Raw genomic sequence first — 21,255 nt, forward strand, 5'->3', positions numbered from 1 at the left:
CTCAATTTGAATATAATAGTTCAGATATTTGTTCTTAACCTTTTTATATTTTGCAGTTCTCAATTCTAGTCCTCCCAGACATTAGATTGAAATAAAAGGGGAGGTCAAAATAAGTTTCAAACGCATTATTAGAGATATTGAGTTCTATAGGGGCTGAGAAAACAAGGAATTTTGAGCATTGACTGGCCCTTTAAGGAAGTATTCAATTTGCTGCTCTTTTCAGGGTACCTGTCAGTCTGTTTGATTGCTTATAAGATACAGACGCCACCTCGAGGAGGACTGCACGCCTCTGCACAGGCCAACAGGTAACTCGTCCTGGCAGGCTCGTGCCGGCAGCCCCGTGTCCCCAACCACAACCCTAAACTCCACGAGAACACCGCTGTTCGAAGGCGGGAGGAGCTGGTGGAAGGGAATGGGGAAGGGCGGGGCGCACCCCCTGCGTTAAATGGAGCACTCGGCCAAGAACAACGCGGGCAGCCGAGGCCGGCCAAGGTTCTGACAAGCGATCGGCTCCCTGTCGACTGTCCGCGGGGCGGCGGGAGGAGGCCGCGCGCGGGGAGCTGAGGCAGCCCGGCGGCGGGAAGGCTGGAGGGGGCGGTCCGGGCGGCGGGCGCAGGCGTTCGTTCGCCGGCTCGCGCGCGCCGCGGCTCCACCACCCTGCTCTCCGAGGAGGTCCGCCCTCGGCTGGGGCGGAGAGGGGAGCGCGCGAGCCGCGGCCAGCAGGACCCGCCCCTTCGCCCTCCCCAGCCGGCGGGCGGGCGGGCGGCGCGGGGAGGCGGGGCCGCGGCGGCCGGCGGTGTCTGCGCCTCGGCGGCCTCGGAGCTCGCAGACGCTCGGGGGAACATGGCGGCGGCGGAGCCGGCGGTCCCGGCGCTCCCCAACAGTGGCGGCGTGGGCGCGGGGGTGCCGTCGGGCACAGTCCCGGTGCTCTTCTGCTTCTCGGTGTTCGCGCGGCCCTCGTCGGTGCCGCACGGCGCGGGCTACGAGCTGCTCATCCAGAAGTTCCTCAGCCTGTATGGCGACCAGATCGACATGCACCGCAAATTCGTGGTGCAGCTCTTCGCGGAGGAGTGGGGCCAGTACGTGGACCTGCCCAAGGGCTTCGCGGTGAACGAGCGCTGCAAGGTGCGCCTCGTGCCGCTGCAGATCCAGGTGGGTCCCGCGGGCGGGCCGCGCGCGCCGCCGCCCCTCCGGGTCCCGGTGTCGTCCCCGCCTCCGCCGCACTCCTCAGGTGCCCGGAGCCGCCCGGGCGCCCGGCCGGGTTGGACGGGCCGCGCCGCGATCGCAAGCCTCGGGCCGGCTCGGAGAATGCGCCGCTCCGAAGGGGACGGTCTCCAGCTGTCCCTGGCCGGAGCGGGGGCGTGGGCCTCCTAGCTGGTCGCAGCGCCCGCGAACGCCTCCACGCGTGTGGTCCTCGGCCGCCCGCATCCGCTTTGTGTGCCAGGAGCGGGTTCCAGCCTCCTGCGTAACCAAAGAGCTGTGCACTTGCATTTTTTTTTTCAGCTGTAATTTTTATTTTGGGGTGATGGGTTATGCAGAACGCGGAAGAAGAGATTGTGGGGAGTATTGATCTTAGGGTTTATTCTCCGAAGTCATATTAACCACTTGCGAAAACGCAAACTTTAGGAGTCAGACCGTTTGTCCCTCCTCTTCCCGTCTCTCAGGTCCTTGGTGTTAAGCGACCCCTAACCTTAAGTGAAAAATCATTTGCTTAGCCGCCTCCTAGTAAAGTGTCAACTGATTCTGTTGATGACATTTGTGTCGCCTGCTTTGAAAAAGTCGTTGGAGCCCGACACTGCAATACCCTCTTAAATACTCAAGCTAAACCGTGAGTTCCTGGTCTCGCTGGCTGAGAAATTTGTTATACCTGAGGATTATTTAATAGTTTTTTGTTTTTGTTTTTATAAAAACCGTGCTCTAATACTGCACAGGTGGCTCTCCTGTTCTCTTTTTACAATTAGAGGATTCACTGGAGGGTATGTGTTTTTGAAAGGAAAGAACACAAGGTATAATTTAGGTACTGCAACGTCAGCATTTTTTTTTTTTTTTTTTTTTAGCAGAGAAACTGATAAGCCATTTTTTCAGAAGACCAAATTGATATGTGAGATTTGAGGTTAGAGGGGACTTTAATATTCAGGTGTCATTTTCTGACAATTATTCGCCAGTTTGTTTTTTTTTTTCAGCTGTAGTTGGTGGCTGAATTGGTGGTGTCCCCCTGTCACCCCAGCACCCATGACTGAAGCGTCCAAAGCAGGTGCTTTAACCTGGATAAAGTTCCTATGTTCATAGGATAGTCTGTGAGATTCCACTATCTACCCCTGGAGAGCCTATGGAGTGGGGGTGGGGCAGAGTGATCTGATACCTACTGCCCACATGGAGAATTTCTGTTCTTAGGTGCTTAAGACTCCCCCCCACCCCCCATTTTTTAAAGTCTTCAAGAGTTTTCATGGCTGACACCTCTCTGTGGCCTTCTTTGTCAGTTTAGGTTACTGCTGTCAAAATACCCAGGATGTTGGATGCACTTTTGACAAATCCATTTATAAAGGCGAGAATCCAAATACTGAGGAGGTCTGGAGCTATGCTGTGGATGCAGGCTTCTTTGTGAAGCACTTCCTGTTATGGTCAGGAGGAAGGATGGGCTCTTACCTACAACAGTGAAATAGTTTTCTTTTTTTTAATCTCATTTTTTTTTTTTTTTTTAAATGACCGGTAAGGGGATCTTAACCCTTGACTTGGTGTTAGCACCACACTCTCCCAAGTGAGCCACAGTCCAGCTCTTTTATTACCTTGTTTCAGTAATTATAATACTTCAACTTCTTCAGCCAGGTTGCTCTCCCAGCTTAGAAGTAGATAATGTAAAGGGATTTATACATAGATATACATATATACACCATATATCATATATACCTTCTGACACCTATTTATATTTATATGAGGACATATATGTATATACACATGCATAGTTTTATGTGTGTGTGTGTGTGTGTGTGTGTGTGTGTGTGTGTGTGTGTGTGTGTGTGTGTGTGTGTGTGTGTGTACTCTCAGAAGAGAAAGGAAAGATTTCTTTTCATGACTACTATACTATGTAGTTTTGGAACTCAACTGTTTAATCCTAGAGACATGGATGTTTTATGGCTAGAATAGACCGTAGGGTTCATTCCACAAACATGTGAGTGGCAACTTTAAGTGCCTGGCACAGTGGATGTAAACCTGGATTCAATTCTCGTTTACCTAATAATCTGCCTCTTTCCTTTTGCAGAAGAATAGAACATATAAAGGTAGATAGGTTAGGAAATTGCCCAGCGTAACATGGCTTTGTGTGGTAGAGATAGTAAAGCATGTGTAGATCCTCACTTATAGCCAACCCTAGCATTCCTGTTTACTTTTCATGTGCAGTGAGAATATTGAGCAGTCTGGAAAACAAGCCACAGACTTGAGCTTTAGTTTGTTCATTTGCCTTGATACTGCTCATTGTTCTTGAGAATAAATGCCTGTCACTTAGGAAGACTCAAGGTGGCCATTGGTAAGGTCATGCTACCAGGAGTGGTCAGGCCCTGGTCTTCTGAGGCAGGGACAAAGAGCACAACTTCAGCCAAAAGCAGTTTATTGCTTAAATAGTGTGATTTAGTATTTCTCCAAACTTAGGCCTTGGAGCTTCGGTGGCCCTGGCTCACATACTGCTATTCTAGAATGTATTCTTAATTTGCACACACACACGGGAATCTGAGTTTGCCTTCATGCTTGTTCTGACTGCTATGGCTAGTGACCTTGTGAAACACAGTGGTTGCTCGTGCCACACTGCACTTTTGGGTGGTTAGCGGTTCTATGGAAACTGATCTTTAAGACTCCCATTATCAGTACTAGGCTGTGGCAACTTTTAGTATCTTGTTTTCTTAAATATTCTGTCAAAGTGACTGAATGTCTGCCGACAGCTCAGGTAGCTAAAGATGGCTCGTGTTTCATGCATGGTTTGTATGTCTGCAGCATTGTCAAATGCTTCAAGTCTGATGAATTTTGAGACAAAGGGAAAAGAATGTAAATGAGAGGATTATACAGTGGGAATTTAGGTCATTTTTGTGACTTACAAGTTTTAATTTTTCAAAAGATGATTTCCAAGTTTTAACTAATGGAAACATTTAACTCTGGAAACTCATGTAAATTTGATGTTATATCACCACCAGTGCATTTTCCAGCCTGTGAACAGGGAAGGCAGAGGCCAGGCAGAAGAGAGAAGGAAATGGATGTTGTGAGAGGTGCTAGGGAGGAGATTTTGCTTCTGCACATAGGAGGGAAGGCACTGGCTGCTTTGTGTGAGCGGAAGATAAGGGCTTCCCTGGGAAGGTTATTTTGACCTTTTCCTGAATTGGTTAATTGGGAAGTAGTTCGGCTCCAGCTTTCATTTTCTTGGAAGTTTATTACTAGTATTATTATTTTAGACAGGAGCATGGATATTTCGTAGCTAGAAGATACTGTAGAGTTCATGTAAGGAAGGCAGGGTTTGGGAAGAAGAGGGAAGGGAATCTGGTGCGCCTCTGGCTTGCTAGTTTGAAGGTGGTGATTTTTGATTACAGGACTTTTGCCATAAGAACATGTCAGGAAGAACAGGTAGATGAGCCGATGCCCAGAAGTCTGAGTAGAGAAGCAAGCACGATATATCTTGGGGACAGGTGGGCTGACCAGGGGTACTGAGAGGAGACAGCTGGATCCTGAGGTTGTGGTATTGTCTCCACCCCATTCGTTTGATGGCAATATGCGTGTCATTTTTTTAAAAAATTAACATTCCAGAATAATGCCCAAAGCTCTGTAAACTTTTTGCTCCCTGTGAATACATTAGAGGTTACCTATAAATAAACTGTTTAAGAGTGAGAGCTGTGATCTGCATTTGGAAATATTTTTCTTTCATTTAGTTGGCCAAGGGGAATCCTAATGTAGATTCAGATGTCACGGTGTTCTTGGGCTCTGTCCAGCTTCACCTGCACCCCATTCTGAGGCACAGTCTTTAAGAAATCCCTCAATCCTCAGGTCTGAGGTAGGTGGAGACAGCTGCCCTCCCTTGGAGGGTTAGAAAGCTCATACTTTAATACTAATAAGCTAGAGTTGTGATGTTATGACAATAACATCAGTGTTCATAATAGGTGAATGTGTTGTAAAAACAAGAGCCGAATATTCTCTTGCAGCCTAAATTAAAAAGCCCCAAATCTGCTTTGCCAAGAACAAATAATGTAATGGTGAGTCTTTTGGTGACATCTGGAAATCCATTTTATGAATCACTTTCCTGATTCTGCAGACTATGTTAACATAACAAGTTATGCAATATTAGTATTTCTATATTTATACGTTTCTAAAGGGATCATGATAGTAAATATTTAACCTCACTAGAAAGTAAGTGCTTCAACATATGCTGAACTTTAGAGTGTAGTGTTTCACATATAAGGGATGTCAAAATGTAGCCTGCTACATTTGTTGATTGATTACATGAAGCTCATTTAATCCTTGAAATAGCCCTATGAGGTAGACACTATGTTTCTTGCTGTGTTAAAGATAAGGAAACTGTGTTTGGAGGTGTTAATGATTTATCTAATTCACATAATTGAAATTAGAGATTTGGACTCAGATTCTAATGCTCCCAGCCTCTGCTGTATAGAGAGTCACATCACAGACTTCTGTTTTATGTGAGTCGATGTTGCAGCAAGGCCTTACTCTAGCTGTGGTAATCGAATTTTCTTGGAAACACTTCAGAGTGAAATAATGATAACCCAGATCCACTTCTGGACTTTCTCTCAAGCAGATCATGCTTATTTTGTGACTCAAATAGATTACCAAATTTTTGAAAACATCACATTTAGAGATCTAAACTTTAATCATTTCCAAAGATATATAGATTGCTTACTGTAGTAGTTTGCTGGGTGATTGCTGTTGACAAAGTACGTACTGCAAACTGTGTGGATTAAATAACAAATTTTCTCAGTTCTGGAGGCTAGAAGTCTAAGATCAAGGTTAGACTTGATCAGCAGGGTTGGTTCCTTCTGAGGGCTGTGAGGGAGAATGTTTTATGCTTCTCAGCTTCTGGTATTTTGCTGGCAATCTTTAACATTCCTTGGCTTCTAGGGTACACCATAGACCACCCCAACCAATCTCTGCCTTCATGTTCACAGGCATTCTCCCTGTGTGCATGTCTCTCTTTTTTCTTTTGGTAGCTGGCTGGTATGGGGATCCAAACCCTCAACCTTAGTGGTATAACACCATGCTCTAACCAGCTGAGCTAACTGGCCATGTGCATGTCTGTCTCTATGTCCAAATTCCCCCCTTTTATAAGGACATCAGTCATATTGGATTAGGCAACCAACCTACTTCAGTATGACCTTACCTTAAATAATTATATCTGCAATGCCCTATTTCCAAATAAGGTCACTTTCTGAGGTACTGGGGGTTAGAACTTGTACATGTGAGTTTTGGGAGACACAATTGAACATAACACACATGCATTAATTTTATGGCGAGAACAGAACTGGTGCACAGTGCATCACTAAGCTAGGCCAGCTATGCTGTACAAGCCTGTCCTGAGGAATCAAGGGGACTGAGCAAGGGAGGGGCAGATTCCTTGCAGATGTAGCAGTCATTATTGGGAAATGGTCAGAGCATACGTGGTCGTGAAGAAGGGTAAATACTGTCATGATAATAGAAATAATGGTGCGTGGGGATGAAAGTCTTTTGAATATGAAATCTAAGGGCAAATCCCAGTTGTGACAATTCTTAAGAAAGTAGAAAAAAAAATTGATGTTTGAATTTGATCTCTTAAAATCTTGCTTGAGGAAGCCATTGGCTGTGATCAACATTTTATATTTAAATGTATATATTTATATACGTATAATTTATGGGTGTATGTATATGTAGGAATATACATAGTTATATAGATAAATGAAGGTATGTAGATATACAACCATATACGAGTGTAATGGAAGGATTTGTATTATCTTATAATTTTATTTTTCCATGAACTTTTTAAAGTACCTGCTTATATTTTTCTATGTGATTTCTTCATGCTTCTTGAGTATGCACTTATCTGTGATTGCTACACTTTTACTCATGATAATATTTGGTCAAGTCCACTTTTAATTTGCTGTGGCAGGATTGGCTGTCTTGAAGTTGCAACATGTAAATGTTTGAGTACTGGCAATATTTTTAGTTGTCTAAAAGATTTGGGGGTTTAAGAGAGATTCATGAGTCAAAATAAGAAATTCTTGAATTATAGAGAGTAGTATACTACTAAATTATAGTTTTAACAGACTGTTGGAATTCATGTGTATTTGGGGTGGGTCCTGGGGAGGATTAGTTAGACATGGTTAGAGTTTTTCAGTTTATTTTTGGTAACCTCAAAACCTCCTTTCTGGCTTGGTATGGAGGTTATTCACAAAGTAGCATTTTTTCCCCCAACTACCATAGCATACGGAGACTTTTTTAAGAATTTAAATAACCTTTTCATTTTAAAATAGTTTTAGATTTTCAGCAAAGTTGAAAAGGTGGTACAGAGAGTGTCTATGGTCCTGTACCCAGATTCCCCCATTGTTAACATCTTACATCACTCTGATAACATTTGTCACAACCAAGGAACCAACGTGGATAGGTTACTGTTAACTAAAGTAAACTTTATTTGGATTTCACTAGCTTTCTGCTAATGTCCTTTTTCTGTTTCAAGATCCAATCCACAGTACACCAATTACATTTAGTTGTCATGTCTCCTTTGGCTCCTCTGGATTTGACAGTTTCTCAGACTTTCTTTGTTTTTAATGACCTTGACAGCTTTGCAGAATATTGGTATTTTGGTAGAATGTCCCTCAATTTTGGTTTTCTGGTGTTATTTTCATAGTTAGACTGTGGTCATGGGATTTTGAGAGAAAGCTCATGAAGGTCATTCTCATCGCATCACAGCCAGGGGATATATTATCAACATGACATCCTTAATTACATTAATCTTGATTGCCTGACTGAGGCATGTTTGCCACATTTCTCCACTGTAAAGTTACTCTTTCCCGTCTGTACTGTACTCTTAAGAGCAAATCATTAAGTACAATCACAGTCAGGGGGATGTGGGGAGTTAAACTCCTTACACAGATCCTCTCTATGTCATATTCAAGAGGAGATGGAGAGGATCTGTGTAAGGCAGAGAATTTTTGATTCCCTAAATTATAACTAGTCATCTGCATAAAAATGTGCCTTGACACTTTATTCTCTGTGGTTTATTTCCTTGATTACTGAAAGTTTATAGATGATGGTTCCTCTACTAGAAAGGTTTATCAGGGTGCTGAGGATTTCAGGGCTGCATTTTCTGACTTCCTCAATCTGCGTCTAATATAACATACATCTGATATGGTCCTCTGTCCAGAACAGGATACCTCATAGCTAAAATGAGGTACAGGGAAGCACCAAGTAACAAGAACTCCCAGAGGCCGCAACTCCGAATATTTAGGATTTCTGGGTAGGTGAGGATGTTCTCCTTCAAATATCCCAACTTAAAAATATTTTGACTTTCTGAAATTCTGTATTTAATATTTTCTTAATGAGAGTGCTAGAATGATATTTTCCTAATTTTATTTCTTCACCAGAGGCCTAGACTGTAGAACCATTTGAGTTTTGATTTGTTTTTATTGTATTTTGAATCTTTTTCTGTTAGCCATTATTTCTTGCTGCTGTCAGTTTGCCAGCCTCCAGCAGTTTCCTTTCTGATTTGATGTTTATAACCTTCTGTGAACTGAGAATCCAGACAGCCAAACTTGTTAGGATTATATACAACGTTAATCAATACAGTCTGAGATAGGCTCTGTCAGCTGGTATTCTAAGCAATTGTAAGCTCTAAGTATGTCACTGAACGGCACCAGCACACTTACATAACCGTCCAGGAGTTCTATGGATACCTGCTGTTTCTCACCTGTTGTGGAAGGGCAAGCTTGGCTTAGTCACATTGCTGTCATTTCAAATAGGTCAGTTACAGGCAAACTGCTTTGAATCAGGTTCCCTAAACACACTGTGGATGATTAGGAACCTACGATTCACATTTCTAAAAAGAAAATATGTAGATTTTGAGACTATTGAGCCAAGATTTAATGTGTACTGAGAATTTAAAATATGTAGTCATAAACAATGATTTTTTAAAATAGTATCCTAAATACACAAAAATTGGCCTTCCTGGCCAATTCCTGACTCACTGCTTTTGAAAATGACCAAAGTGGAGGTATGATGCTTGCATTAAGAGATTAAGTAAGGAAATAACCAAAGTCAGAATATATAATTTAAGATGCTTGTATATTTATTTGAATCATACTTTACTGGCAAAGTAGAAAAACCCTACACATAGTGTTGGAATTACAGATGGCTCTCACATTCTAACACATGGGTAATCAGTACACATCTGTCGAGTCAGTACCAGAGGGAAATTAAATGCCACAGTCTCTCAGACCAGGACATAGACAAAGTGCAAACCGAACTGAACAGTTGTATCATAAAGGATAAAAGATTTCTTTTAGTGATTCGTTTACTTCATCTGGTAGTTGTTTCTCAAGAGTTTGCCAGCTGCAGAGATACTAAGACAGAGTCAAATGCTGTGCTGGTGGTGAAACCACCACCATAGTGATCAAGACACAGACTCCTCTAGAAAATTATTAATTGTTATCTGTGGGTGGTTTTAGGGTGAACAAACAGGATAATTAGAGGGAAGACTTAAGAGGTGGCTAGTAAGAGTACTAATATTGGTTCATTTGGGACCAGAATGTATCATTTACAGAGCTTTCTGTAATTTGGGAAGCACCATGGACTTTTAAGAATCCAGTGGGATTAATTTTTATATTCAACAGTGATTTTTGCTTTTTTAAAAAATAAATAAATAAATAAAGATGCCTGGTAAGGGGATCTTAACCCTTGACTTGGTGTTGTCAGCACCACGCTTTTCCGAGTGAGCCATGGGTCGGCCTGTGATTTTTGCTTTTTGGTAGATCCATATTGGGCCCAAGTTGTTAAAGTAGAACACCTGTAGCAATTAGTGTGAAGCTAATACCCAATTTTCATCTTAATTCATTGACTTTCCTGATTGTGATAAATACATTTAAGAATGCAGATGTCAAACTTAGGTCTGTTTCTCTCAAAGTTCAGGACAGTTCATTTAATAGTGATTATGTACTTAGCATAATTTCATTACTTTTTTGGAACTCTAAAAATTATTCTTGAGAATAGCATCTTAATATTTCTATCTTGATGTGCTAGCAGTAATTCTGGATATGCTGTGTATTGGGGGTTTTTTTTGTTTTTTTGTTTTTGTTTTTTTTAGTTTTTGTCTTCTGTATTGTCTGCCAGAGATGATTTTAAATTTTACTTTTTGTACTTGTAAGCAACACCATCAACAAATTTAAGTTTTTTACTAATGTAACATTCTTTTTCTAATTATAAAAGAAACATTTTAAAATAAAATTTAGGAAATGTGTTTTAATAGTACTTGGAAAATATAAGAAAGGTATAAGGAAACAAAATTACCAACTCTAATTATATAGTCACTTGTTATTATTTTTATATATTTGCTTCTACTTTTTATCAGTATTTTTACATTATTAAAATACTATTGAACTGTGCTCTTTTTAAATTAACATTATATTATGAGATTTTTTCCTTAGATGGTACAAATTCTTTGAGGAATATACACATGTATTTTTTTAATTGGCTAAAAAATGTCTTGCCATGTAAATATGTTAAAATTTGTTAAGCCATTTCTGTGTGGTTGGCCCTCGGTTTAGTTCTAATTTTCATTATCAAAAGCAATTCAGAGAACACCTTTGTGGGTAACTTTTTTCTGCAATTCAGATAATTTCTTTTTGATAATAGGTGTAGTAATTGACTTAATGAGTCAAACAATAAGAACATTTTCCTTTCTTTATTGACCTCCACTGAAAATAAATGTCACTGTGTAACAAGTGCTAAATGATTCCTTTTCCTTTTTCTCCTCAGCTCACTACCCTGGGAAATCTTACATCTTCCAGCACCGTGTTTTTCTGCTGTGATATGCAAGAAAGGTTCAGACCAGCCATCAAATATTTTGGGGATATTATTAGTGTGGGACAAAGACTGGTATGCTTGTTTGTTTATTTGTTCCAATTTTCAGAAGCATGATATACATTCCATATACATATGTGTATTGCTAATTGTTTCTGTGTTTGGTTATTTTTTTCAGTTGCAAGGGGCCCGGATTTTAGGAATTCCAGTTATTGTAACAGAACAGTACCCTAAAGGTCTTGGAAGCACTGTTCAAGAAATTGACTTAACAGGGGTAAAACTGGTACTTCCAAAGACCAAGTTTTCAATGGTATTACCAGAAGTAGAGGCGGCATTAGCAGAGATTCCTGGAGTCAGGAGTGTTGTATTGTTTGGAGTAGAAGTAAGTACCTGTTATTATATTTTGGGCACAATATCATTTGTAGAAAACTTGATATTTTCAGAATGTAGTTTTGTATATAGAATGCCATGTGGGTAATAATAATAATGATGAAAAATAGCTACCATTTATTAAGTATACACTATTTGCATGGCACTGATCTAAATGCTTTATAGCTATTCATTCGTCAGGCCCTCACAACCACCCTATGAGCCTTCTATGTACTTAGCCTTCTCATATTACAAATGAAGAAACTAAAATACAGAGAGCTTATATAACTTGTCCAAGGTCTGACAGCTAGTAAGGGATGGAGCTGGGTTTGGACCTAGGCTCACTGATTCTTGAGCCTATGTTTTAACTACTACCTTTGGAACACTTTTTCACCAGAGGCATCGTTTTTAGTTATGTGATATAGGATTTTACTTTGGTCATATTTTTGTGCTAGAAAAACTTCAGGGGTCATGTAGTTCATTGTCCTTCATTTGAATCATGTATGTTCCCTTTTAGAGGAAAAAAATACTTATGGATTCTTAATGCTGACTTCAATTGGTTTATTACTAGCTTTTAAACAGCTATTAAACTAAAATTTAAAAAATTATGACCAAAACTATAAAAACAATGAAATCAAAATAATATTAATTTAATATGGTTGTGATATTTTGATAGTAGGTTTTATAGTAGTAGGTTTTAATGGTAGAAGGCTATTGCCTTAGATTTAGAGGCACATTAAATATTACTGTATTTTGAGTTCAATAATGACAGTGTAGAGGAAGCTATTTTGTATACCTATGTCATATCTCATGCTGCTGCTGGCTTTGCACTTTTTTTGCTTGTTCGTCGTAATTAGACATCATGCTTAATCACAATTATTTTTGAGCAGTCCTCCAATGCTAATTTTAATGAGGTATCATTGATAATTCTCCAAAGCTCTCTTTTTATGTGAAGATAAAGTTGATATTGGAGCATTATTGAAATCTGTTCTCTTTGGTTGTAAATATTATTCAGTTATTGTTGAAGTGTGTTTTTACTTTATATTCTCTGCTAATGAATTGTTTTACAAGTTAGGGCTTACAAAGATGGAATCCACATGATATATTTGCTGTTGCTATGAACTGGGTATTTTTTGCCTGTGTCATAAGTTATTTTTAACTTGGTCTACCTTTGCTACTGGGTGCCTTGTAATGACTCAGTTTCCCACTACTGTCTCAGTATTCAATACTTCAAATTCATTCTTTGTGTTGGCCACTTGATGTGTTTGTAGAAATAAATCCTAATACAAGTGCAACCAAAGCAGTCGTAGTAGTCAGCTATATGAAAGTCATCGAGATGACCCAGATGAAAATCTTTTAATAATTCTTACAGAACTCTAAGAATGTGTTCAAAGTTCCTAGTATGAGAAACATTGATGTGATCCTGATTTTACAATGAATAAACCAAAGTCAGAGATGCTGTTTTATGGTCAAGATCACCTAGCTAATTAGAGGCAAGACGAGTGTAGAACAAGGTTGTTAGATTTGCAGTGCTCTTTCTGCTTTGTCATGTTGTTGTACATTTGTAAAATACTTTTAGTATATCATATTATTATGTGTGACTTTTTACTTTCCTTCTAGACACATGTATGCATCCAACAAACCGCTCTGGAGCTAGTTGGCCGAGGAATTGAGGTTCATATTGTTGCTGATGCCACCTCATCGAGAAGCATGATGGACAGGATGTTTGCTCTTGAGGTAATTGTCCTGCTTGCAAATAAATCACTTATCAAGTTTTCCAAGTAAATTAGGAGAGTATTGAATATTTAACAATAATGAAAGATTTACCTCTTAAATTTGAGCTTGGTCTGACAACATCAGATTCATTGATTTCCAGAGACTTGATGGCACAGACTGACCTTTAAGGCCTCACCACCATGTTGTATTTTATATCTCATCTCCTCCTCAGATCTAGCTTGCTGGTGATGCCAAAAGCTCTTTTACATCTTTTGTTGTATACATAGACTAAGAGATATTCCAAGAAGCCTAACCTGAACTGTTTAGAGATTTGCAAATTAAAAACAGCTCATCTGGGTTTAACTCAGCCAAGATATGGACAAAAAATTGGGGAGAGTGGGCCTAACCCTGGTTCAGCCTTATATTAGGTTTCCTCAGACTCGAATATCTGAAACTAGAAGATGTGTCACCAACTGTGGACTCCAGTCACCTACAGTGTTTCCTGGCTCCCTGGCACTAGCTTGTCATGCTGTTGCATAGTCAGGGAGTCAGTGATTCTCCGTCAACATTGCCTAACAGTAGTCTTGTTTAAACATTTTCTATTACAGGACTGTTGAAAAGCAAACTACTGCATGATCCTGGGAAACATTCACTTCATATTGTAGATTTCTCTCTTTCATATTTAATTCTAATTCTGTAATAATTTTAGAGTAATGTACATTTGGATTTAATTGCTGAGGTCTCTATTTTTATTGTGAATGGGAAATATAGATTTTTTTTTTTTTTAGATCTTCCAGTGTTCTGTGTACAAACTGGCCTTACAAACTGCTTTCTCTGGAAGATTGCTAAATTATCTCTTTAGCCTAAAGTGTTCTCCAGGGTGGTAAGGTAGTGCAAACAAGAAAGGGGAAGGGCTAGTCAGGGGAAAGAAAGGAGAAGAGCAAAGGGCAGTGGGGAGGGCCCTCGCAGAAGCAGGCGGGGAGCTGGCGACAGCATTGTTCTCAGGCCCGGGTTGGTCATCCAGTCTCTTGTTCCTGAGGCAGTGAGTCCTATCTTGCAAGTTACTCGTGGAAATAGTTTTATTTATTTTGTTAAACTATTTTCTAGCCCATTTGGATGGTCTAGTTCTATTGGATTCTCTGGTAGTTAGGCACTAAGTGTTGTTTCTTCCAGTCTTAGCAAAGATCTTTAAGCAGATTCTTAAATGAATTAATGAATTAATCAACTTCCACTTTTCAAGTTTCTTTAGTAACCTGAGTTGAAACACTTCCACTGTCAGGTCCTCACCACCTCAGCAAGCAGCTCTTTTCATTTGTGGATAAACCTTTATGGTAATGCTGAGGTCCAGAACTTGAAGTATTTTCAAGGAAGTAAAAAAACTAAAAACATACAAACAACAGAACTTTTCTTGCTTGTAAAACATTTCAAGGATTTTTCTCCTACATTCATAAAAATTCTTAGACATGTCTTTGTTATAGCCTTTATCACAGAGAATTTTGATTGGTGGCAATTCTGTCTTCCCACAAGACTCAGACTAAAAACACAGTCAGCTGATTACCATCTGAAGGTCAGTGTTTGAGAGGCAGTCTGCACTCTCAGTGACTGGAGTCTACACAGCCGGGGAGTGACAATAATGTGGGTTTGAGTGCGGGTTCTGGTGTTTCATGAGTCTGTCCTTGAGCAATTTATGTAACTTTGATGCCTCAGATTTCTCTTGATGAAATAATAATAGCAACTACATCATAGGATTTTTGTGAGAATTAAATGAGATAATGTAGTGATGGCAGTTAGTACAGTGCCTGACGTAGTAAATGCTCAAGTGTTCGCTGCTGCCTTTTGTTTTTATTATTTGTTTTTGTCTTCATGAGATTAGTCTTACCAGAAATGTATAAACATATAACCTCCAAGACCCAGAAGGGACTAGTCTGGAGAAGTTGTAAGAAGGGGTGGAAAGAACTGACGGTCTGGGGTGGGTGGAAGGGCCTGGAGCAGCCCGTGTTGCCTGGGTTTGAAGTGTTGAGATTGAAAGGGAAAAACATTGTAGATCAGTCAGGTGGTGAATCTGGTCAGGTGGAAAGACTTGCCATATGGCAGATTTTTTTCCCCTTAGTCTTAATTTGCTATGGAGGTGATTTAGTTTGTCCCTCTATTGTGGGGAGAAATGTTTTCTCTTTTTTAACTATGGCTGTAAAAGTTCAATTAGCAATGTAGCCAGCTCCCTTTCTTCTCTGTTCCTTTAGAACGTAACTACTTAAGATAATTCCAAAGACTATCCATATTGCCTATTACTATATAATAAGATTTATAGTTCACATTACTGAAACTACATTGTGCCGGGATCTGTAGTAAATGCTTTATTCAATAATGTTTTCTGGGCACCTATCATCTGCCAGATATTGTTTCCTTCAATTAACAATGGTACAGTAAATGCAGAATAAACTAGAACAAAGCCTTCTCTTGAAGTTGATGTTTTTGCACTTTTGGGGTTTTAGTGTGGCTTGGAAATTTAATGGGTTTAATCCCTTCCACCCCCACCCCTCAGAGGCCTTTGTGACTTTGTGCTCTTGCATTTTTAGGTTTGTAGGTCACAGCAACCTTTCTTTTCCTTTGACCTAGTTGGACTGGTTTTGCAAGTGAAAGGGAAGAACTTCAGAAGCTTATTAAGACATGAACCTGAGTGCATTGAACAGCCAGAGTTTTAATTACCCCTTTTTAAACGAGGAGAGAAATGGGCTTGGTATCAGTATTTAGGTGTCCTCATAGCTCAGGGTGGTGGGCAGGAACCTGCCACGTATATGTCTGGCAATGATGCTTCTGTTCTCTCTGCTTAGGCACCGTTTCCAGCTAGAGCAGGACAGGGCAGGCATGGGGATGGTCTACAAGCCAGATCTAAACACTTTGCGTTTTGTTAAAATGCCTTCCCCAACACCCACTCTGGGCTGGGTTATGCTTAAACCCAATCAGTATTGGCCACATGTCAATCTTGAAGCTAGGTAATATTGTATAGACCTCAGCTTAGTAAAATGTATTTCTGAATGTAAGCGTCCCAGCCTGTCCCTGCTGTGGTAGCCTCTTAGCATTGGGGTAGAATGGACCCGGTGCTGGTCAGTAGAACACTAGGGAAAACTGACCATTGTAGACAGGCTTCTTCCTGGGTCACCATATTTCTTCCTTTGACCTGCGAATAGTTTTCTGTCCTTCATGCCTTACCAAGGAACTAGAAAGATTAGTGACAACTGACCCTTGTTGGGTCAAAGCACTTTCACAGACACTGAAAGTCTATGATTCAAATTCAGACCGAATCATTGAAAGACCGTTGATTCCACAGTGAGCAGTAGGGAAGGCAGGGCAGAGCGGGCAGCTGGTAAGGGCAGGAGCTGGGCTTGAATGACAGGACGTGCAGTGCAGTTTTCATACACTGGACTGCAGCCAGTCTTGTATCTGTTCCCTGTCCTTCTGTCTGAAGTGAGCACATGATCTTTTGACATTTTTAAAGTGTTTTGATGTGATGGTCAGTTGACTAAAAAGCAAGGACGAGGAAATTAGTTTCCAAAAGTCTTTAAAAAAAAAAAAAAACCTCAGAGGTAAGTGCACCCCTGGTCTGTGTCCAGACATAAAGGACACTAACAGCCTTGCTCCCCCGCCCCTGTCTACATAACGTCCTGCTGTGTTTTCATTTCTTGAGAGCCCTGGTCAGCTGCTCTGCACCCTTTTCTGTACTGGTTGTTGAGGTCCATGCTTGCTTTCTGATGAATAGGTTATGGCTCACACTCCCTCTACCTCCTGATGGATGCAAAGGAAGAGTCTGCCAGTGGAAAGGTTGGGTCTGCGGATGTACAGCCAGCTAAAGGAACATTTACTTCTGCCCCACAGGCTACTCCAGTACCTCTTGGGTCTTTTGCTCCGACTTGCCTAGAGGTTGTTTCTAATCACTTCCTCTTCTGTGGCTCTTACAGTGGATGCTTTTTGTGATAACAGTTTTCCCATTTTTCCCCCAAGGTTTCTGATGACAAATATATCCAGGAAATGAATCTCTGCTGTAGAATTCTCTTTTCTTCTTCCTTCTCTCCTTCTTCTCTCTTTTTCTCTCACTTTTCTGTTCTTTGTCTTCCTCCCTCCCTTCATTCTCCTTTCCCTACTCCTCCGTCTCTTGCTTCCCCTCCTTCAGATTTCTGTCCTTAGTTATTGCGATTCCACTGAAGCATTTGGCCGGGACATTCTTTGACCTGTCAGTGAAACTTTGCACAACCTTAAATGTTATAATCTTATTTAGAGATTCTAAAAAGTTCATGATTTGGCAGTGGTGGTGGCTTCTCAGGGGGCACATTCTTAAACCTCACACAAGACACTTTTCCCTACCGTCAGTCACTTCTAGACAGCAGAACTTTTGTGGGAAGGACTCACATGTTATATGTCATATGTTTGGGGGCAGAAGAAAAAACTGAAGAATCATCGTTTTAATTCTTCTAGTAGTTTTAATGCAATTAAAAACTTTAGTTATATGAAATTGGACAATAAAATAGTAGTGAAATATTGTATATAGCTACAATTATATCCATTGCATAGATATCGGAGCTTTAGAAGTACCCCCCCATTTAAAAAAAAATAACTAGCTATTAAATGCCAGAAATGCCAGGGTGTGTGTGTGTGTGTGTGTGTGTGTGTGTGTGTGTGTGTACACATATCAGTATACATCATAATCTCATATATTATCTCAGTTAAACTACAGAGGGGGAAATGTGGACAAAGGCACCTTTTTTGATCTCAATAGTAGAAATAGAAATAAAAGACTAATACATTTTGGAGTGAGTCAAAAGCAGCCCTCACTTGAGTGAATGAATAGAGATGAAGCTCAAATCTGCAAGTAGGAAACAGCAGCAATTAAAAGTGTCCAAACGTTCAGTGATGGAATACAGTTTATACCTTTCCTTTCTCATCTCATGTTTTATAATCATTAGCCTTGATTACCCTCCAGTCCATGGCAAATGTAGGTCATAACATTGGCTACCTGTTTTCTTTTACTTGTTTCTAGACCATTTTACTAATACTGAGAATAATCATGAGTTTGTGGTATGGCTAGTTTTGAAATCTATCTGCATCACCAAATCTGACGGTATGACCGAGGACTATGATTTTAGTAAAGGACACTAATTGTGTTCCAGCATGTGTTTGTTGTTTTAAAATAGTGTTCATTCTTATGCTTACTTCTTGATTTGTCTTTATCTTTTTCTTTTTAAGCGTCTTGCTCGAACTGGGATTATAGTGACCACGAGTGAGGCTATTCTGCTACAGCTGGTGGCTGATAAAGACCATCCAAAATTCAAAGAAATTCAGAATCTTATTAAGGCAAGTGCCCCAGAGTCGGGTCTGCTTTCCAAAGTATAGGACATTTGAAGGACTGATATGCTGCTCACCATGAGGGACAGGACTGTAAGCCCAGACAAGCTCTCGTCTCTGTTAGAAATAAAATGTTAAGTCAAAAACGGCTCCTTTTTTGCGTCTCTTAGTAAAACTTACCTGGCTAGACCATTGGGGTACCAGCGTTTAGTTACAAATGTCAAAGCCTTCAGGTGCTGCTTACCTTTTTTCGTTAATGTGCTTTTATTTATTAAAAATAAATTACAATGGAGGTGCCTGTTTTGTCTCTACTGTATACACCGATCTTAACTTTCAAAGTACTCAATCGTGAAGTTTTCTTAAGTTGTGCACTTAAAAAAAGTGTACCAGTGATTTGACTTTTCTATTATCATAAGATATATGTTATAATGTTAATGTGGATTCAGTGCTTATACTTTACAGGTTGATTGAAATAGAATTATTATATGTGAATTTAAAAACAGGACTCTGGGTCATGATACCCCCTTCCCCGTTGATGTCGTTGACTGACTTATTGAGTGAGTTGCATTGACGTAACCAGACCAAATTATGTTGAATAATTATATATCTTTTTTTGCTTTTAAAAGATGACCAGTAAGGGGATCTAAACCCTTGACTTGGTGTTGTCAGCACCATGCTCTCACAAGTGAGTTAACCAGCTGTATAGGGATCTGAACCTGTGGCTTTGGTGTTATCAGCACCACACTCTCCCAAGTGAGCCACGGGCCGGCCCCATATCTTTCTTAATTATACTGATTTCTTATTCTGGTCACCATCACTTATTTTCTGTTTGGCTTCTTAGCTGTATCTTTTACCTAGAAAGACTCAGTGGGTCATTGCTTATTTTAATTTTGTAAACAGATGGAAAGATTTGCAATACCATGTAATTGGTGGAGGCCTGTCTTAACGTCTTTAAAGTATGACTTTAACTGAATATCTTTACAATCGTCTTGAATACATCTTCTAGTATGTAAGAGATTTAGCAAAAGAAAGGCTGGGTAAAATATAGTTATAAAATGCTCATGTTCTGTTTCATATTTTCTCTACCTATCCTCCAAATACTGTTAATGAAAAAAGCATCAGTAATGATTTGGTAGTAGTAATTTTGTGGTCATTGTTACCCTTCAATAAATTAATTTTCATTAAGTACTTAGTGGAGGGTTTAAAAACTTTTAAAAAATATTATGTGAAATGTGGAACATTGCTGTCTTTTATATTAAAGTAACTAAAGAAAATGGATTATGTGAATGAAATTATTTTTATCCCCCACAAGATGGCTCTGAGTACTATCCCAGGGATTCTAATATCTATTTAAAGATAATAAAATTTTGACATTTATAATCTTTCAACTTGGGAATTTTCAAAGAAGGAAAATCCTTTTCAGGTGGGGACAGAGGGATTTTACTGAAGGGCCTTCTTCGTTATTTAAGAGCAGTAGAAATATTTTTTTCCTTTTGTTAATGGTAACAAACATTCTTTCTGTCGGTGTGTTTAAATATTTTTTTCACAGACATTCGTGTGTCAGAAAAGAAGAATCAGATGTTTCCACATTTTAAAATAGTTTTTAGTAAATTTAACATAGTGCTTCTCAAACTTTAATATGAGTGCAAATTATCTGAGGACCTTGTTAAAATACTGAGTTCAGTAGGTCTTTAGAAGAGCCTGATATTTTGCAGTTTCCACCAGAGCTGCTCAGAAGGGACCACAGGGAGTAGCAAGGGTTAATTCACAAACAAGGGTCCTCCTCCACTGTACCCAGGCTTTCCACATCTCAGTGAAGTGCCATCACAGTGAAATGCCATCACAGTGAAGCCTTCCCACAGCTGAAACCGATTCTGTGACCCTGAAGTAGTTTCCTACGGCTGCCATAACAAATTACCACAATCTTAGTGTCTTAAAACAACTGTATTATCTTACAGTTCTGTAGGTTAGAAGTCTGAAATGGGTCTCACTGTGCTAAAATCAAGATATTGGCAGGGCTGTGTTTTTCTGGGGGCTGTAGGGGAGGATCCGTTTAGTTGGTGTTCCACGCTTCCAGAATCCGCCCACAGCTTTTCGCTTTTGTGGCCCAATTCCTCCATCTTCTAAGACTACAAAGGTGCATCCTGTCCTTCTTATGTCACATCTGTCTGACTCACCCTTCTGCCTCCCTCTTCCTGGCTAGAAGCTCAGTGATTTTAAGTCAGCTTTATTCCATCTGCAACCTTAATTCCCTTTTGCCACAGAACAGCATATTCAGACGGATTAGGACATGAACCTCTTTGGGGACCATTCCATATAACAGACTGTTGGGAAAATATAGGAAAATAGTCAGGGCCCCTCAGATGTTCAGAATCTTCCTGAACATTTGATGTAAATATGCACATGTGCCCAGGTGTTCCTTGGTTATTGTCTAATGTAATTGTGCATGTGCACCCAGGTGTCCTGGGTTATGACTTGAGTATAAAGGATGAGTGGCTCTGATCCAGGGGGCCTTCCACCCCCCTGGGGGGGGGGGGTCACAGGGAGGCAACTACTGCTGGAGGCTGTTGCTGTGCTGCTTCCAGTGCCCCTGGGGTGCCCTGGAAGGCTGCTGCTGTCACCGTCGCTGCTGTCACCGTCACTGCTGTTGCTGTTGCTGTAAGCTGCTGCTGTTGAGGACTGAGCTCATGTCGTCTGCCAACAGCTCCAGGGATCTTTCCCAATTACCTAGCATGGGACCTGCATTTGAGGAGGGGTCTGGGGGACCCAGCCTGGTGTGTGAGTGGTGTGGGGACGCAG

The 21,255-nt window shown here is 40.4% G+C and overlaps 1 protein-coding gene across 1 annotated transcript; it reads left to right on the plus strand.

Moving 5' to 3' along the window:
- The first annotated feature begins 783 nt into the window (after positions 1–783).
- Positions 784–18,602, plus strand: ISOC1 (isochorismatase domain containing 1). Its single transcript, XM_063087170.1, has 5 exons — positions 784–1,152; positions 10,990–11,109; positions 11,213–11,416; positions 13,024–13,140; positions 18,358–18,602. The coding sequence occupies exons 1-5, from the start codon at positions 844–846 to the stop codon at positions 18,502–18,504; spliced, it is 897 nt and encodes a 298-aa protein (XP_062943240.1). The 5' UTR covers positions 784–843; the 3' UTR covers positions 18,505–18,602.
- Positions 18,603–21,255: the final 2,653 nt, after the last annotated feature.

The sequence above is a fragment of the Cynocephalus volans genome, chromosome 2 (genome assembly GCF_027409185.1).
Source record: "Cynocephalus volans isolate mCynVol1 chromosome 2, mCynVol1.pri, whole genome shotgun sequence".
Taxonomy (NCBI): domain Eukaryota; kingdom Metazoa; phylum Chordata; class Mammalia; order Dermoptera; family Cynocephalidae; genus Cynocephalus; species Cynocephalus volans.

Excerpts from the sequence above, each read along its gene's own strand:
- ISOC1 (XM_063087170.1), top strand. The coding sequence starts at position 844 with ATGGCGGCGGCGGAGCCGGCGGTCCCGGCGCTCCCCAACAGTGGCGGC. Across the intron at positions 11,417-13,023 it reads TTGTATTGTTTGGAGTAGAA|ACACATGTATGCATCCAACA; the intron begins GTAAGTACCTGT and ends CTTTCCTTCTAG. Across the intron at positions 13,141-18,357 it reads ACAGGATGTTTGCTCTTGAG|CGTCTTGCTCGAACTGGGAT; the intron begins GTAATTGTCCTG and ends TTTCTTTTTAAG.